This window comes from Staurois parvus, unplaced genomic scaffold, assembly GCF_062004578.1.
Source record: "Staurois parvus isolate SC_StPar_1 unplaced genomic scaffold, SC_StPar_1.0 ptg000176l, whole genome shotgun sequence".
Lineage (NCBI taxonomy): Eukaryota > Metazoa > Chordata > Amphibia > Anura > Ranidae > Staurois > Staurois parvus.
In genome coordinates this window covers 1,641,167-1,660,522 of record NW_028317972.1, presented here as the reverse complement: position 1 = coordinate 1,660,522, position 19,356 = coordinate 1,641,167, and the positions used below count along the sequence as shown (strand labels likewise).

The 19,356-nt window shown below is 43.4% G+C and overlaps 1 protein-coding gene across 2 annotated transcripts in view; it reads right to left on the bottom strand.

Moving 5' to 3' along the window:
• SARDH (sarcosine dehydrogenase) overlaps positions 1 to 19,356 on the bottom strand; it is a 142,140-nt gene that overhangs the window by 47,823 nt on the left and 74,961 nt on the right. For both annotated transcript variants that reach the window (XM_089677045.1, XM_089677046.1), the window contains 2 exons: positions 13,104 to 13,251; positions 3,220 to 3,313 (listed from right to left, as the gene is read on the bottom strand). In XM_089677045.1, the coding sequence (XP_089533171.1) occupies positions 3,220 to 3,313; positions 13,104 to 13,251 (242 nt within the window). The remainder of the gene's footprint in view (positions 1 to 3,219; positions 3,314 to 13,103; positions 13,252 to 19,356) is intronic.

Below are 19,356 nucleotides of genomic sequence, written 5' to 3'. Positions count from 1 at the left end.
GCATATATCTTTTGGGTGTAGCGCTACATTTTTTATTGTATTTATTTTTTTTATCAGCACCAGTGATGTGAAACCTTTATCCCAAAAGGAAAAAAAAACTGTTGCTATAACTGCTTATAAAATGTGAGCTGGAGTTTGTCTTAAATGTGCTAGTGTATTTAAAACTGTTAATTATATCTAACATTACCCTACCCTCAGACTGACTTCTGCCGCCTAAGACTAGGTTTACACCTGTCTGTGTGCCTTTTATGCCTTTTTTGGTGTATTTTTGCAGCACGTTTTCTTTTTGTAGGAGGAGGAGACCAGTTGTTAAACACAAAAACGCACTAAAAACCTCAAATACATGTGTTTTTCATGCGCTTCCATTAAAGTCTATGGCCCCAAAAATTCACCTTCTTGCATGAAAAAAAATTCCCTCTTCCAAAAGTGCACTGCGGGAAACTGCATGCATATGAACAGGACCCATAGGAAACCATGTTATATTGATTGTTGTGTGTTCCTGCCCTTCTGAAACTGAGCTATAAAATACACAGGTGTGAACCTACTCTAAAGGTGTTTCTGTTGCTCCTTCATGCAGAGAGTAGGCAACTAATCAGTAGGTGTGTTACTGGCCCAATCCACAGGTGAAAAAAAGAGGGGAAAAAAGAAAAACGAATGCAGCCACCACATTTAATGAACGGTAAGCTACAACATATTACATCTTTGGTTTTGGGTTTAATACTGCTTTAATGCAGCCACCACACCAGAGGATTGATAAGCTGCAAAATACAGTTTTTGATTTGGGGTTTGGATACGCCTGTGTGCACATCCTTTATGCTTGTGAAGTCTATTTGGTTCCAAAGCACATGGCTCAATAAATACAGCTCAGTGATTCTGGCATAGTAATGTTTTTCACTGTCGCTCTCCGTGGTTCTAAAGCTTTACTAAATGCACTCAGGAGAATTCAAAATGCATGTCTCTGACATTCTTTAGAATGCTGTTATGCCTCCGTGTCACAAATGCTGGTGCAGGATTCGGGGCAAGTACCACGTGTGAAGGTGCACTGAGGCTGGAGTGTTCCATACAGACAGACAGTCTATCCACCAGAGGCGGACTGACAACTCATGGGGTCCCCGGGCAATAGGGGGTCATGGGGCCCCTGTGTCCTCGCCCACACTCAAATAACACCCAAAAAAGCCTACGAAAGGTACCAGGGGCATCTCATGGGGCCCCCTACTGACCCCGGGCCCTCGGGCAGTGCCCGAGTTCCCAAATGGTCAGTCCGCCCCTGCTATCCACAGTGCTGCTGAGCTCCCTCCTTTTACTCCAGCTGATGGGGATATAAAGGCACTAGTTCCCTATGAGGTCCACTCCACTTTATGATTGGCAATTTGCGGATCCTAAGCCAACAGACCACGTGCTATTGGCTGAGAAATCCACCCATTACTTGCCTATTAATCACAAGAAGAAATTGGACTTGATGAGGAACTAGTGTCTCAGCTTCCCCTTCAGGCTGCATCCACTGTGAGCCACTGGTTGGCGGGAGGCTGTCAGATATGGAGCAGACAGTGTCCTAAACCAGTTATTAGAAGGGAGGTAAGAAGAGACACCTGTGGTAAACATGCCACTCTGCCACACAGCATACAGAGAAAGGCACACTGCCTGCCTCTGTATGCCAACTTAGAGTTGGTCTTAATTACCTTCATTTTTGTTATCCATGACCTGGAGGTAATTATATTTAAATTGGTGTAGTAATAGCAGGAATTAGGTGAATTTTCCACGTTTTGGTAAAGCTACCAAAACTGGCAGCAGGACTTTTAAATTTAGCACAGGACCCTTTTCAAAGACCATACAGCCAGAAAAGTGGCACTAATGTTTTAATAACTTCTGTCTGTTTCTAGAAGAGTGGCACCAATGTTTTATTAAATTCCTGTCTGTTTCCACAGAAGAATTATAAAACATTACATAATTCACACAACTGATGACATATACGGTTAAAAAAAATGCCACCACTCCGAATTAGCTGTTCAAGGAACAGGCACACTTTGCTAGTAAAATGTATGTCTAAATTACTTTTTTTGTTGTTTCCTGGGGGAAGAAGTTGCACTTTTGTAACTTTGTAATATTCCAGAAGACAGACTTTTATCAGCAATCCTTTTATAGACCATCTCTAGCACTCAGAAGTTTCAGAAAAGCTGGAAGCAAGGAGTTAAGAAAAAGATTTGCTATCATCTTCGAGCAATGTTAAATGGAGTACAAAATGCCACAATCTTTCACGGTGTGTGAGAGAAAGTGCCGGGCTGCTGTAGATTGAAGATGATGCCCCTAAGTTGTCTTTCAATCCTTCAGATTGTGTCAGAGGCGTAGCGGCTGAAGCTCCACTGCACAGGGGGGCCGCTTGCTAGACTGCCCAGAAGCTCTTTCCTCCATTATGGCATTAGATCAGTCAGGCAAGGAGAAGATAGCCGGGGAGGATTCACAGACTATCTGGGTTATGGGAAAAAGTAGAGGCTTTTAAGAAAACACAGCTGCAATAGGGCTGGGGGTCACTGCACAATCACGGCACCTGCGCACCAAGAATAGAAATACAGGGAAAGTGAACTGAAAGTGCAACCAACTAACACTAGGTTAACCCACCTAAAGCAACAGAAACTTGCCAGACTCTGGGTTGTAGGAGTCTACTCAGTAGTAAAGATAACCAGAACAGCCAGGGTAGTCATGGTGGTTATATAATGACCCCATTATTTAATAAATGTGGTCATTATGTACCCTCTGCAATGGTCCTGGGCACAATGTGTAAATTTATTTCAGCATTCCTGTTTGTGACTGTCAGAAATACTGTAGGTGTAGACAAATTAACTTTATCTGAAGTGTAAGAACAGTGCTCCTTCTTATGTCATACCTGAGCAGGTATGAACCAGGAAATCATGAAAGAGGATTCCCAGAGCACTGTGAATTCTAAAGAGAACACAGCAGAAGTTATGTCTTTTCAAACATTTAATCTCTGACTGAAACCTCAAACAGAGCTGTGCAGAAGAAGGAGAAGAGAGGGGGGCAGAGTCAGTTCTCTGACTCCTTCATTGGTATATGCATACTGTATATTAGATTGAGCTGTTGAGCACTTTAAACAGCAGGAGCTTAGAAGGCAAAGTATGACATCTGGAAAGGAGTCTAAAGCTCCCTCTGTTGATAAACATCATCTCAGAACCAATTGGAAAGCATTTCAGTGAACCCATCTACCTTGAATCCGGCTGCGTTTACAATTTTGTGAGTGGAGAATGGAAAGTTTTCATTACTCAATTCTTCATCCAGAACTTCCTGCAGAATGGAGCGACTGGAAAGGCAAAGAATATTAGACATTATTAGCATAGGATAGGGACAGAACCTACATGTACAATTATGTTAGCTGTGCAGTGGGTAGGCACAGACTCAAGCACAAAGTTGGTTGAGGTGTTGAATACTGGGTTTGTGTATGAGGTTTTCTCTCTTCAAAAGAAAAGGAGGTAAAAGGACTAAATGCAGTTAATCCATAATATCCAGATTTTTAGAGTTCTTTACATTTTTAGTGCACAGAAACAGTGACCAATTTGAAGTTGCTAATCAGGTGGTGGACAAATAATGTAAACCTCTACAATCAATCCTTACCGAAGACCTAAAAGTAGTGCCATCCCTGTGAACCTCAGGAAGTACAAAACTGGTTCACAGAGGAGATGACTGAAATCCGGCAGTAATTCTGCAGGCTGTACTTTTGTAACGGGAAGCAACTATCCGGTGTCTTGTCTATTTCAGTAGTGCTTACAGTCACTTTGATGAGGCAGTTTTTTCACTTTCGCATGTGCTGACAATTTGAAGACTTTTTCCCTTGACCCCCTTTTATTTATTTATTTTATTTATTTCAGGTACTTATATAGCGCCGTCAATTTACGCAGCTCTTTACATACATATATTGTACATTCACATCAGTCCCTAACCCTCAAGGAGCGTACAATCTAAGGTACCTTACTCACATTCATACATATACATACTAGGGACAATTTAGACAGGAGCCAATTAACCTACCAGCATGTCTTTGGAGTGTGGGAGGAAACCGGAGTACCCGGAGGAAACCTACGAAGGCACAGGGAGAACATGCACACTCCAGGCAGGTGGTGGCCGGGGTTGGGATTCGAACCAGCAACCCTAGTACTGCCAGGCGGAAGTGCTAGCCATTTAGCCACTGTGCTGCCCCTTTTCATTGTTTTAGATTTTTTTTTTGTTGGTGCACCTGCACATTAAGGACAGACTTTTGGCCTCTTTTGAACTCAGATTTGTTGTCCCACATTGCTTTAAACACACACGTTGAACTGCTAATGCTGCCAACTAATAATATATTTAATATTTTTATTTATTTCAAAGTTGGACATTTTGGCGTTTGCATTATTCTGACACCCCTCTGAAGTTGCCTAGAAATGCAAGCTGTACAGGAACTTAGCATGTGGTAGTAAGGGTTGCAGTGATTTCTCCTATTAGGAGTTAAGGCGATATATTCCTGCTTTTGGCCTGTCACATGGAGCTCGGCTCGCGCACACACGCGCGCCTGCAGTATGTAAGCCACCCGCATTAAAGATTGATACAAGTTGAAAGGAATACAGACTGGGGGGCAGACAAGAGAGAGAAGGCTTGTTGATTTTAAACAGACATGGCAGGTTGTACGGAAAGACCTTAAGGAAGGCGGGTGAATTGTGACAATTTACCGTAGAATGCTGTAAACCATCAAGGTGGAAAGGCACTTTCGGTAATATTATTATATAAAGGTCCTGTCAGTTATACGGGTTGCCTACATTGAGAACATTGCCCATCACCAGTTGAACGATCTGTGACTTAGGACCCATTTAGTGTGGCTTCCAAATGTATTTGCAAGTGTATGCAATTAAAACGTTTTTTAACTGAGTAGTTGTACCTGTCTGGGTTTTGCTAGTTTTAAATGGATCATGGCAGCTGCCATTGTTGCTTTTTTCGATATGGTGTGTTGCTGTATCTTCAGGCTTCAGTCCCGCGGGCAGCAAAGGGATGGTAAAAACCAAGTGTTTGATCCACATTTTTATTGCCCACAGACCACCCATCTAATGCCTATCTTGGCAGCCAGAGAGGTTTGTACACGTACACATTTTGATTGGCAAGTAGAGTTTGACAGTGGTCACTGACTGTCAAAACTTGCCCATAGATGTCAACAGGACTTGCAGTTGTGGTGCAGTGTTCCCATGCAAAATCCTCCTTCAGGTGTAAAAAAAATAAAAAAGCAGCCCAAAAAAAAACAGGCATTTGAGAGACAGTAATATCATCCCCTAATGCCTGCAAACCTCTTCACAGCCACTTCTGATCATTTTTCAGGGGGTGGACAGTTAACACTGCCACTGTTGTGAAAGATGCCTTAAGGCATTGATATATATATTCCACAGTTGGGAAAGTTATAGTTTAGGGTTATCAGCCACATTTATCAGAGGTGCCCTGGCAGGCAGTGAATGAATGAAACTAACTCAGTAGTTGAAACAGGCAAGTTTTTTGCTAGCTAGTTTGAATGTGTGCTGGGTCCCCGCTATGTCCTCTTTAGGACTCATTCAGACTTGTTTGCTCAGGCGCATTGCTTGTCTTGTGTTAAAGTGCATTGGGTTAAGGATGTCTATTCAAATGTTGCACTATTTTTTGGATTCTGAATGTACAGTAGTGTATTACTGTGGGTTGTGGTGTATTGCAATGCATGTGAGTCAGTAGGTGTATTGCCTTAATCTCCCATTAAAAAAAAATTAGCACCGCACAACGCAAACATATGGTACATTGCAGTAAAGTGCACACTGAAATGGACAGGTGTGAAATGGCCCTAAGCATATCTGCTGTCCATTGCTTTTGTTTAGTCTCCTGTGGTTCTACAGTGTATGGCATCCTTCTGGCCAGGGGCAGACTGACAACTCATGGGGCTCCCGTGCAGTAAGAGACAATGGGGCCCCCTGTGCCCCCACCTACACTCAAACACACCCACACAACCCCCTACCTACATATTGCAGCTCAGCTGCATAGAAGGGGGATTTAAATATTTACTGCATCAGACTGCATGAATGTTCCTGGCTTCTTTCCGTAGAAACCACTGGGCACTTTCAGGTTTAAAGATGGCTGCCATGTGGGGGAAGTGAAAGAGAGAGGGGAGTGAGAGGGTGAAAAAGAGGAGGGGTGTGAGAGAGAGAGAGAGAGAGAGAGAGAGAGAGTAGGAGGAGTGAGAGAGGAAGAGATGAAAGAGGAGGGGTGCGTTTTAAATTGCGCTAAAAAGTGGGCATGGCTTAAAAGGGGTGTGGTTAAAATGTGTCTGAGATTACTTATATAGTGCATAATGAGGTAATGTTAAAATGTTAAATAGGGAATGTACAGTGTGGAGTGTATGACAGTGGGTAGTATGTACAAGGAGAGGAGTGCGGAGTGTATGGCGGTGGGTAGTATGTTTAGGATGGTGTCAGTAGTTCTTCATTTTTATTAGTATTATTTTATTTTTTTTACAATTTATTATTTTTTTTACAAATTAATGTTTTATTATTTTTATCATTTTTTTTTCAAAATGCTTTTGGGTGGCCAGTGGATGGTGTCAGTAGAGCAATGGCATGGGTGTCAGAATGTTTTTATTTTTATCTAATTTTTTAATTTTTTTTTACAAATTTATTTCCGTATTATTTTTTTCACAATGATTTTGTGGGAGCAGTGGACAGTGTCAGCAGGGAGTGAACAGGAAGCACTAGTATATATTGGGCTGTCATTAGCTTGGGATGACTAAACAAAACCTGTACCCCCTTACACCCTGTTCCAAATCATTATGCAAATTATATTTAAGTGTCACAAAGATTAAATATTTTGTTTTTCAGTGTAACTCATGGATGGCATTGTGTGTCAGGGCTCTTTTGATCACTGAAAACAATCTCGGACACCTGTGATAATTAGATTGGCCGGTGAGCCCAATTTAAGGAAAAACTACTAAAGGAGGGTGTACCACATTATTAAGCAGAGCACCATTTTCAAGCAACATGGGGAAGAAAAAGGATCTCTCTGCTGCCGAAAAGAGTGAAATAGTTCAATGCCTTGGACAAGATATGAAAACATTAGATATTTCACGAAAACTTAAGCGTGATCATCACACTATTAAGAGATTTGTGGCTGATTCAGAGCACAGACGGGTTCGTGCAGATAAAGGCACATTGTGGAAGATTTCTGCCAGATCCATGCATCAGATCAAGAGAGCAGCTGCTAAAATACCATTACATAGCAGATATTTGAAGCTGCTGGTGCATCTGGAGTCCCACGGACATCAAGGTATAGAGTCCTCCAGAGTCTTGCAACTGTGCATAAACCTTCTATTCGGCCACCACTAACCAATGCTCACAAGCAGAAACGGCTGCATTGGGCAGAAAAATACATGAAGACTAATTTTCAAACAGTCCTGTTCACTGATGAGTGCCGTGCAACCCTGGATGGTCCAGATGGATGGAGTAGTGGATGGTTGGTGGACGGCCACCCTGTTCCAACAAGGCTGCGATGTCAGCAAATCAGTGGTGGAGTCATGTTTTGGGCCGGAATCATGGGAACAGAGCTGGTCGGCCCCTTTAGGGTCCCCGAAGGTGTAAAGATGACCTCTGCAAAGTATGTGGAGTTTATGACTGACCACTTTCTTCCCTGGTACAGAAGGAAGAACTACGCTTTCCATAATAAAATCATCTTCATGCATGACAATGCACCATCTCATGCTGCAAAGAATACCTCTGCATCAATGGCTGTTATGGGGATAAAAGGAGAGAAAGTCATAGTGTGGCCTCCATCCTCCCCTGACCTCAATCCTATTGAGAACCTTTGGAGCATCCTCAAGCAAAAGATCTGAGGGTGGGAGGAAGTTTACATCCAAACAGCAGCTCTGGGAGGCTATTCTGACATCTTGCAAACAAATTCAAGCAGAAACTGTCCAAAAACTCACAAGTTCTATCAAATAAGGGGTCCTATGTTAAAATGTAACGTGACCTGTTAAAATGTTTAAAAAGTTAAAATGTTGTTAAAAGATTGACTGAAATAGCTTTTAATTTCAGTAAATATGCTGCAAAACACAACAAATGACAATTTTCAGTTCTTTACAACCTATAAAGTGTTTTGAAACTTACTGTGCGTAATAATTTGGAACAGTGCATTGTAAGTTTTTTAGGTTTAAAAAAAATACTGTTATCATTAGGAGGTTTGTTCAATAAAATTTGAATTGTACTCTTAATATGCTGACAAAATTATGCTGTTATTTACATCAATTATTTAGGTAAATGAGAAAAATATAATTTGCATAATAATTTGGAACAGGGTGTATATCGGAAAGGAAGGGAATGGATGGATGGAGGGAAGGAAGGAAGGATGGAAGAAAGAAGAGGGAGGGAGGGAATGGATGGAGGAAGAAAGGGGAGGTAAGGAAGGAGGGGTGGGAGGAAAGAATGAAGGGAGGGGATGGAGGAAGGAAGGGAAAGAAGAAAAGGGAGGGAGGGAATGGATGGAGGAAGGAAGGAAAGAAAACGGATGGAGGAAGGAATGAAGGAAAAGGAGGGAAGGGAGGAAGTTAGGGATGGAGGGAATGGATGGAGGAAGAAAGGGGATGGGAGGAAGGAAGGAAGGGAATAGATGGAGGAAGGAAGAAAGGAAGGAAAGAAGAAAGGAAGGAAAGAAGAAAGGAAAGAAAGAAAGGAAAGAAAGGAAAGAAAGGAAAGAAAGGAAAGAAAGGAAAGAAAGGAAAGAAAGGAAAGAAAGGAAAGAAAGGAAAGAAAGAAAGAAAGGAAAGAAAGAAAGAAAGAAAGAAAGAAAGGAAGAAAGAAAGAAGAAAGGAAAGAAAGAAAGAAAGAAGAAAGGAAAGAAAGAAAGAAAGAAAGAAGAAAGGAAAGAAAGGAAGAAAGAAAGAAGAAAGGAAAGAAAGAAAGAAGAAAGGAAAGAAAGAAAGAAAGAAAGAAAGAAAGAAAGAAAGAAAGAAGAAAGGAAGGAAAGAAAGAAGGAAGGAAAGAAGGAAGAAAGGAAGGAAAGAGAAAGGAGGGAGGGAATGGATGGAGGAAGGAAGGAAGGGGAGGGAAGGAAGGAAGGGGAGGGAAGGAAGGAGGGGTGGGGGAAGGAAGAAAAGGGAGGGAGGGAATGGATGGCGGAAGGAAGGAATGAAGGAAGGAAGGAAAATGGATGGACGAAGTAATGAAGGTAAAGGAGGGAAGGAAGGAAGGAAGGGGAGGAAAGGAAGGGAGGAAGGAAGGAACAAAGGAAGGGAGGAAGAAAAGAGAGGGAATAGATGGAGGGAGGAAGGAAATGGATGGAGGAAGAAATGAAGAAAAGGGAGGGAAGGAAGGAAGAAGGAAGGAAATGAAAGGAGGGGAGGGAGGAAAAAAAGAAGGGAGGGGATGGATGAAGGAAGGAAGGAATGAAGGAAGGTTGGAAGGGAGAAAGGAAGGAAGGAATGAAGGAAGGGAGAAAGGAAGGAAAGAATGATTGAAAGATGAGGAGGAAGAGAATAAAAAATGAAGGGAGGGGATAGAGGAAGGAATTAAGGTAAGGGAGGGAGGGAAGGAAGGAAGGAAGGAAGGAAGGGGTGGGAAGGAAGAAAAAGGAGGGATGAAATAGATGAAGGAAGGAAGGAAAGAAGGGGAGGGAGGGAGAGCGAAAAGAAGGAAGGGAAAGTGGGAAGGAAGGAAAGAATGAAGGGAGGGGATGGAGGAAGGAAGAAAAGGGAGGGAGGGAATGGATGGAGGAAGGAATGAAGGAAGGGGAGTGAAGGAAGAAAAGGGAGGGAAGAAATGGAAGGAGAAAGGAAGGGATGAAAGAAGGAAATGAAAGGAGGGGGGGGGAGGAAAGAATGAAAGGAGGGGATGGAGGAAGGAAAGGAAGGGGAGGGAGAGAGAGAGAGAGAGAGAGAGAGAGAGAGAGAGAAAGAAAGAGGAGGGAATAGCTGGAGGGAGGAAGGAAGGAAATGGATGGAGGAAGGAATGAAGGAAAGGGAGGGAAAGAAAGGTGGGGAGGGAGGAAAGAAGGAAATTAAAGGAGGGGAGGGAGGAAAGAAGGAAATTAAAGGAGGGGAGGGAGGAAAGAATGAAGGGAGGGATGGAGGAAGGAAGGAATAAAGGGAGGGAAAAAAGGAAGGAAGGGGAGGGAGGGGGGAAGGAAAGAAGGAATGATTGAAGGACGAGGAGGGAGGGAATGAAAAAATGAAGGGAGGGGATAGAGGATGGAATGATAGTAAGGAATTAAAGGGAGGGAATGAAGGAGGAAGGAAGAAAATGGATGGATGGAAGAAGGAATGAAGGAAGGGAAGGAAGGAGGGGAGGGAGGAAGGAAGAAAAAGGAGGGAGGAAATGGATGAAGGAAGGAAGGGAGGGAGGGCGGAGAAGGAGGGAAGATGGAAGAAAAGGAGGGAGGGAGGAAGGAAGGAAGAAAAGGGAGGGAATGGATGAAGAAAGGAAGAAAAGAAGGGAGGGAAGGAAGGAAGAAAAGGGAAGGAGGGAATGGATGGAGGAAGGAAGGAATAAAAGAGGGAGAGGGAAGGAAAAAAGGAAGGGAGGGAAGAAGGAATATAAGGAGGGGAGGGAAGGAGGAAAGAATGAAAGGAGGGGATGGAGGAAGGAATAAAAGGAAGGGACGGAATGGATGGAGGAAGGAAGGAATGGATGGAGGAAGGGATAAAGGAAGGAGAGGGAAGGAAGGATGGAAGTGGGGGAGGGAGGAAGGAAGGAAGGAAGAAAAGGGAATAAATAGAGAAAGGAAGGAAGGGAAGAGAAGGGAAAAAAAGGAAGAAAAGGGAGGGAGGAAAGAATGAAGGCAAGGAAGGGAATGAAAAGGAGGGGAGGGAGGAAGGAAGGAAATGAAAAGGAGGGGAGGGAGGAAGGAAGAAAATGAAAAGGAGGGGAGGGAGGAAGGAAAGAAGGAAGGAAGGAAGGAAGGAATGAATGAAGGGAGGGAGGAAGGGAGAAAGGAAGGAATGAAGGGAGGGAGGAAGGTAGAAAGGAAGGAAGGATTGAAGAAAGGGGAGGGAAGTGGAAAGAAGGAAGGAATGACTGAAGGATGAGGAGGAAGGGAAAGAAAAAATGAAGGGAGGTGATAGAGGAAGGAATGAAGGTAAGGAAGAAAAGGGGGGGAGGGAATGAAGGAAGGAAGGAAGAAAATGGATGGAGGACAGAATGAAGGAAGGGGAGGGAAGGAAGGAGGGGAGGGAGGAGGAAGGAAGAAAAAGGAGGGATGAAATAGATGAAGGAAGGAAAGAAAGGGAGGGATGGAGAGCGAAAGGAAGGAAGGGAGAGAGGGAGGGAGGGAGGGAAGGAAGGAAAGAATGAAGGGAGGGGATGGAGGAAGGAAGAAAAGGGAGGGAGGGAGGGAATGGATGGAGGAAGGAAGAAAAGGGAGGGAGGGAGGGAGGGAATGGATGGAGGAAGGAATGAAGGAAGGGGGGGAAGGAAGAAAATGGAGGGAGGGAATGGATGAGGGAAGGAAGGAAAGAAGGGAGGGAAGGAAGAAAACAGAGGGAAGGAGTGGAAGGAGGAAGGAAGGAGTGAAGGAAAGAAATGAAAGGGGGCGGGGGGAGGGAGGAAAGAATGAAAGGAGGGGATGGAGAAAAGGAAGGGGAGAGAGGGAGAGAATGAATCACAGAGTTGCCGGCTGATATGGACAGGTGAGGCAGAGCAGATCCTCTCTCCTCTACTCTGCCGTGGAGGATGGGGGGAGGGGATGGACACTGTCAAAGTAGACGAAGCATCAGAGACCTACGAGGGGGACCTGAGGAGCACAGAGGGGGGCCCAGGAGGGAAATCCCATGCACAGTCAGGGATGATCGGTGCAGTGGAGGAACAGTGACAGCACCGATCTCCCTGTATGGATTTCACGAGGCAGCTGGAAGCCTAACCCTCCTGCGGCTTTCAGTTGCTTCACTGAAATCCATGCAGGAAGATCGGTGCTGTTACTGTCCCTCCCCTGCACCGATCACCTCCGTCTTTTTTCCTGATACATATCATCCATGGGGGTGTGTGTGTGCGGTGAACACCCCGCTCCCATGGATGATATGCCTCTCACCTTCCCACTACTCACCGGCTCCATCACCAGCACAGTGTCCGGACCCATCACCCGACTCACTCTGCCCCCATGTGAAGTGACAGGTGAGCTACTTCTGGGTCGGGATCTGAGACTGCCTCCTCCTCCTCCGCTCCCCACACTGTCACTGAACAGTGATCCTCTCACGGGCTCCTTACTGACCCAGGGGCCTCGGGCAATGCCCGAATGGTCAGTCCGCCCCTGCTTCTGGCTATGCCTGCTTTTCTCAAGTTTTCTCATTGCTATGTACACACAGTAGCACCTGCCTGTGTGGTAAGGACGGCAGGGGAGCACACAGATCTGCATGCAGCATGCTGCTCAAAGCAGCCTTGGAAGAAAATGAGAACATGCAAGGAAGGCTTTAAACTTCATCTGGTGTGCTGAACGAGAGAAAGTCAATTGATTCCCCCATCCACACCAACAGCGTTGAATGAGGAATCCCCATTGCCAGCTTTCGTATTAAGGCAACACTTTCCTGCCTGCTTGCAGTCTTCTATTGAATGCGCATCTCAATGTGATTCCTAATGCATTCCAGCTGTGCTGGAATGACAGATTCCCATGCACATGCAGGGGATGATGTCATTCCGCAACTGGCCAATCAATTGGGCAAAAACCTAGTACCCATAAATGGTTGGGGAGAAGATGACAGCAGCCGGTGAGGAAATTAACTGCCACATCGCTGCCATGAGGAGACGAGTATTTCAGCAGGCTTAGTTCCACTTTAAAAGAAAAGAGGGACATAGGGATATGGTTCCAAAGGAGGAACAGTCCCTCCATTTTAGGGACCCTTGGAAGCTATGTACAATGTAACTATAAATCTCTGTACAAACAGTTTTATTTATATCCAGTGAAGCAGGCACCCATCCCTCTTTAATTCAAAGAAGAATGAAAAATCAGATTGTAATTTGCATGACCTTTTAGACCCCAGAAGACCTGTGTTCTGAGCATTCGTCTCTGAATGCACAGGACCCTAAATGTGAGTATAACTCAGTACAACTCGTCACACATAAGGATCCTTACAGTTTCCCTACCTGGCAGGCCCTTGTATGCTGATCATCCCCAGGTCCTCTGAATAGTCAATCAGTTTACAGTTACATTTCTCATCTTGAAGGACAGTGGTGATATGACTCCAGTTGTGCTGAGCGACTGCTCCTCCAATTGCCAGGTAGAATCCTTCCCCTGTAAAATGTTCCAGTCAGTAAAAGTTCAAATATCTGTTCTATGCAAAAGACTGCCCCACCAGATAACTAATATTATAGCCAGATAACTAATGTATATTAATATATTATTGTTTCAATGTGTATAGCTGTTTAAAAGTCTGTTCTGTACCTGATTATAGAACATTTCTGTCATTCAAGATGTCCAGATTAGTAAATAACTGGTTGATTTACCTTGGCTTTCTTATTGTTAATGGCATTCCTGGGGGTGCCCTGTTGTCACTCTTAGTGTGTATGTTTACAGATAGAAGTTTGCTTCCTATATTTTTACACTGGAGGCCTTTGACTCTCTCGTTACCCGAGGATCAGGTCCAGCACATTGAATGGTATGCTCTTCCTCTGACCCTCCTCTCTGCCCCAAGTTTTGTGTCTGCAGGTGGCTCTAGTGGGGATGATTGATGGGACTTCTTTCCCGCTAGCCAATCAGCTCAGGCACCTTCAAAGGGTTCTCGCATAATCCGTCTCCAGATTGTACTGTGAGGTGGAGAGCAAGTTACAGATGTCATGTAATGTGTGCTATATGTCTCTATGTGAGAAGTGATCTCAGAGCGAGTGTGAAAGAGGACCTAGTTGATGGAGAGTGTGATGAGGCTGAAGTATTATGGGTGGAACTACACATGGGGGTGCATAATACAAAGGTAATTATTGGAGTTTGTTATAGGCCTCCCAGTGTTAATGAGGAGGTGGAGACTCAGCTCCTTGCACAGATCAAAAGGGCTGCAAGGGCTGGGACAGTGATAATAATGGGGGATGTTAACTACCTGGAAATTGACTGGAGTAATGGTACTGCAGGAACAGTTAAAGGGCAAAAATGTTTAAACCTACTACAGGACAATTTTATGGTACAGTTCATAGAGGCCCCAACTAGGAATGAGGCTCTGCTGGACCTGGTAATCTCAAACCATGCAGAGCTTATTACGAATGTCCATATAAAATAACATCTGGGTAGCAGTGACCATAACATGATTTCATTTATTGTTAGCTGTAAACAGCAAGCACATACAGGAAAAATAAAACCGCTCAATTTTAAGAGAGCTAATTTTCCAAGGCTGAAAGCTGCTCTCCAAGACTTAGACTGAGAAGGAATATTGGCATCAATGAACACAACACAGAAATGGGAGTTCTTCAAAAAGACTGTATGTGGACACACTGCAAAATATATTCCCATGGGCAACAAGTTTAAGAGGCTAAAAATCAAACCTATGTGGCTTACAGCCAAAGTAAAAAAAAAGCTATAGATAATAAGAAAATAGCTTTTATTAAATATAAAAATGAAGGAACACTATCATCGTTTAAATATTACAAAGAATATAACAGAGTACACAAAAAGGAAATAAAGGCTGCAAAAATTGAAAACGAACAACAGATTGCAAAAGATAGCAGGACCAACCCCCCCAAAAAATTCTTTAAATATATTAATAGATAAAGGTCTGGTCCGAGCATGTAGGCCCTTTACAAAATAATCTAGAGTGGGTGACTGGGGACAAAGAGAAGACAAATTTATTAAATACCTTCTTCAACTCCGTGTATACAAAAGGAGCATGGGGGAGCTCTTGTCCATAATGGGCATGGTATTGACAGCTCCAAATGATCCACATTGGCTCACAATTGATATGATCCAAAAATATTTAGACAGAATAAAGGTGAATAAAGCACCTGGACTAGATGGCATACACCCACGGGTCCTTAAAGAATTGAGCTCTGTCATTTCAAAACCATTGTTTCTAATTTTTAGGGACTCTTTAATGACTGGCATAGTACCACTGGATTCGCGTAAGGCCAATGTGGTGCCAATATTTAAAAAGGGGTCAAAATCTTTACTAAGTAATTATAGACCTGTTAGTTTAACTTCTATAAATTGGGAAGATAATGGTGAGTTTAATAAAAGACCACATACATGAGTTCTTGCTTGAAAAACTATTTTAAGCAACAGACAGCATGGATTCATGAAAGACAAATCTGATTTCTTTTATGAGGAGGTGAGCATAACCTTGGACAGAGGGGTGGCGGTGGACATGGTATACTTGGATTTTGCAAAAGCGTTTGACACAGTTCCCCACACACGGCTAATGTGTAAGGTAAAGTCTACAGGCTTGGAAAAATCTGTATGTAAATGGATAGAAAACAAAATGAGGTTTAATGTTGATAAATGTAAGGTTATGCACTTGGGGTCTAAGAATATGCATGCATCATACATACTAGGGGAGTACAACTGGGGGAATCAATGGTGGAGAAGGATCTGGCAGTTCTGGTAGATCACAAGCTTAATAATGGCATGCAATGCCAAGCTGCGGTTTCTAAAGCGAGCAAAATCCTCTCTTGTATTAAAAGAGGTATAGACTCCAGAGAGAGAGAGAGAGAGAGAGAGATCATATTACCCCTGTACAAATCATTAGCAAGACCTCATCTGGAATATGCAGTTCAGTTTTGGGCACCAATGCACAAAAAGAACATTGGGGAACTGAAGAAAGTACAGAGAAGGGCAACCAAACTGATAAGAGACACGGAGGAGATCAGCTATGAGGAAAGATTAGAGGGACTGAATTTATTCTCTCTTGAGAAGAGGAGATTAAGGGGGGATATGATCAACATGTATAAATACATCAGTGGTTCATATAGTGAACTCGGTGTAGAGATATTCACCCTAAGGTCATCACAGTGGACAAGGGGGCACTCTTTACGTCTGGAGGAAAAGAAATGTAATCTCCAAACACGGAAAGGTTTCTTCACAGTGAGAGCTGTGAAAATGTGGAATAGACTCCCTCAAGAGTTGGTTCTGGCCAGCTCAGTGGATTGCTTTAAAAAAAAGCCTGGATTCTGTCTTAGATACACAGAATATAACTGGTTACTAACATTTATAGGTGAAGTTGATCCAGGGAATATCCGATTGCCTCTTGGGGGATCAGAAAGGAATTTTTTTCCCTGCAGGAGCAAGTTGGATCATGGTTTGTTGGGCATTTTTTGCCTACCTCTGGATTAACTGTGGGTATAGGATTATAAACTTTTTTTTTTTTAATGGTTGAACTAGATGGACTTTTGTCTGTTTTCAGCCAGACTAACTATGTAACTATATGATGATCCACGTGTAGTTAGTAATATGGGTTATTCAATAACACATTAAAAATCTTTCCTAGCTTTTCCTCTTCTATGTAATGTAAATGAGGGGCTTGGGATTTATGTTTACCCTAATTAACCCTGTCTGTACTGTGCTGGCAGATCTCACTATCAGCTGTAAACTAGATGATCACACTGTCTGCCCTTATAAAGGGTTACAGATCTCAGGGCTTGGGTGGTACATTGTATGTTCTTGTACCTCAAAAAAAGTCCGTCCCTGCATCTGCCATCTAATAGTGTAGATTGTGAACAATTTCAAGCTTATTATTATTATTATTATACAGGATTTATATAGCACCAACCATTTGCACAGCGCTTTACAATATAAAGGGGGACAGTACAATTACAATACAGAAGGAATTGGAGGGCCCTGCTCATGGAGCTTGCAATCTAAAGTAAGGGGCGATGATACAAAAGGTGATAGCTGAGGGGGATGATCTGGTGGAGGTGGGGTAGGCTTCCTGGAATAAGTGGGTTTTCAAAGATTGCCTAAAAGGTAGACAGGGTGGGGTCTGACCAGACATACTGGGGTAGGGAGTTCCAGAGGATGAGAGAGGTTCCGGAGAAGCCCTGGAGATGGGCATGGAAAAAAGTGACAAGGAAGCTAGAGAGCAGGATGTCTTGGGAGGAGCGGAGTGGATAATTTAGACAATATCTGTGCATGAGGTTGGTAATGTAGCTAGGGGCAGTGTTGTGAATGACTTTGTACGTTGTGGTTAGTATTTTGAATTTTATACATTGGGCTAGTGGAAGCCAGTGAAGGGATTGGTAGAGAGGGGCAGCAGTCATTGATTAGTTGGTAAGGTGTATAAGTCTAGCAGCAGCATTCATAATAGACTGAAGGGGGAATAGCCTGAGTAAAGGTAAGCCAGTGAGAAGGGAGTTGTAGTAATCAAGGTAGGAGCAGGGGCGGACTGACAACTCATGGGGCCCCTGGGCAATAGGGGATCATGGGGCCCCTGTGTCCTTGCCCAAACTCAAAAAAGCCTATGAAAAAGGTACCAGGGGCATCTCATGGGGCCCCCTTCTGACCCCGGGCCCTCGGGCAGTGCCCGAGTTTCCAAATGGTCAGTCCGCCCCTGGGTAGGAGATAACCAGAGCGTGGACAAGTTTTGTGGTATCGTTAGTCAGGAAGGGGTGAATTCTGGAAATGTTGTGGAGGTTGAGGCGGCAGGATTTAGCCAGTGATTGGATGTGGGGCCCGAAGGAGAGATCAGAGTCTAGGATTACACATTAGCATGGCATATGGGGAGGGACCAATAGTTGTGCTATTGATCTTAATGGTAAAGTCACAAGTGGGGGATCGGGGAGGAAGAAATATTACAAGCTTGGTTTTAGAAAGACTGAGTTTAATCCAAAGAAACAACTAGAAAAATAGACTTTTAAATTATTTTCATATACAAAACATCTGAATGCAAAACTGTAAATACCTTCTTAGTTATCACCTAAAACTCCCAGGTGCACAGGTACATAGTTGAGAATTATTGCAGAATGATATCTAAAATATACTGTATGGAAAAAAAAACTAGGGGCGACTCAGGATGGACAAAATATATAGGCACACAATCCTCTGTAAAAGAAGTTTAGTGTTGCATGAAGACATTTAAGGATGAATCTAGGACATGCAGAAACATCAGATGGTCTTTAGAGTAAAAATATCAAATTGTCATGCAGCGTAAACCTTGAACTGAGCACACTGCACCACTCTGTGCTTCCATCAGAGATTAGAATGAGAGCTTCAAAGCCAAAGAAGGAACAGAGAGCCTTGGGTCGGGGTCATGGCTGCGTGCAGGGAATTGCCAGAGATAGGGACACTAATGGGGAATATATATCATTCAGTGTTCAACAAATCTGTGCCCTACAATGTTTTCATATAACATTGATTAAATGGAACAACTTGACAGGTCAACTGTAAGAGAATCGGTAGTGTATGAACCATAAATCAAAGAATTTAGGTTTAGTATGTGAGAGATTAAATTAGAAAACAACAATCTAGATTATTCTCCAATACAATTAAATATATTTTGCTGCTAATTTGACTTATTTTTTACCAATCTAAATAACTTTTCTGGTTGGCAGCATGCAGTTGTGATAAGTAGACCAGGCAAGGGTTAAAGAGGAACACCAGATAAAACTTTAGTCATTGCTTTCATTCTTGGTTGGAAAAGGATACAAGCCTCTGTAAGGTTTTTAGTGCTGTCCATTTAACTATGCTGAGCAACATAAGGTAGCCTCCCAATGTGGAAATTGTTTAAAATTACACACATGTAGTGACTTTGCCTGATGACATTTGTGTCTCTATCTAAATTTAATGTGTGCTATGGCTGGGTTGTAATCAGTCTGTTAATTACCCTTTCTGGGTTCTGTAGGTTTCCCTAACCCTGGTGGGTTGATTGTTTTTCCCTGTTGCTGGAAGAAGGTTCAAGTAATCAGTGCTGGAAGGATTACCCGCTACAGTGCCTTGACAAAAGTATTCATACCCCTTGAAATTTTCCACATTTTGTCATGTTACAACTGTAACGGAACTGGACCCAGACTGCACTAGGGTATTTCCGTTAGGCACCAGCTTCCCTGTCCGAACACAGATCCACGGACACCACCGCTGACCATACAAGATGAGACAGCACCAGACTTGTATGAAAGACAGGAAATGGACTGCTTTAATTTAACAAGATACAGGGTGGGGAAATACACACCCAGACAGGAAACACATCAGCAGGCCATCCCATCATGGGGAAGGGCTGCCGGAAACATTACATCCCATAATAGTTTGCTTCCAAGCAAGACACGCAATAGAACAATGGGATGCAGCCACATGGCAGTGAACAATGACCAACCCCCACACCAATATTAGAACATTTCACCATGTACCCCTAACAGGCACAGGGTGACTTACACATAACAGGAACATGGGGAGCTGAGACTGGGGTCTCCCCACCTCTCCTAAGGGGGC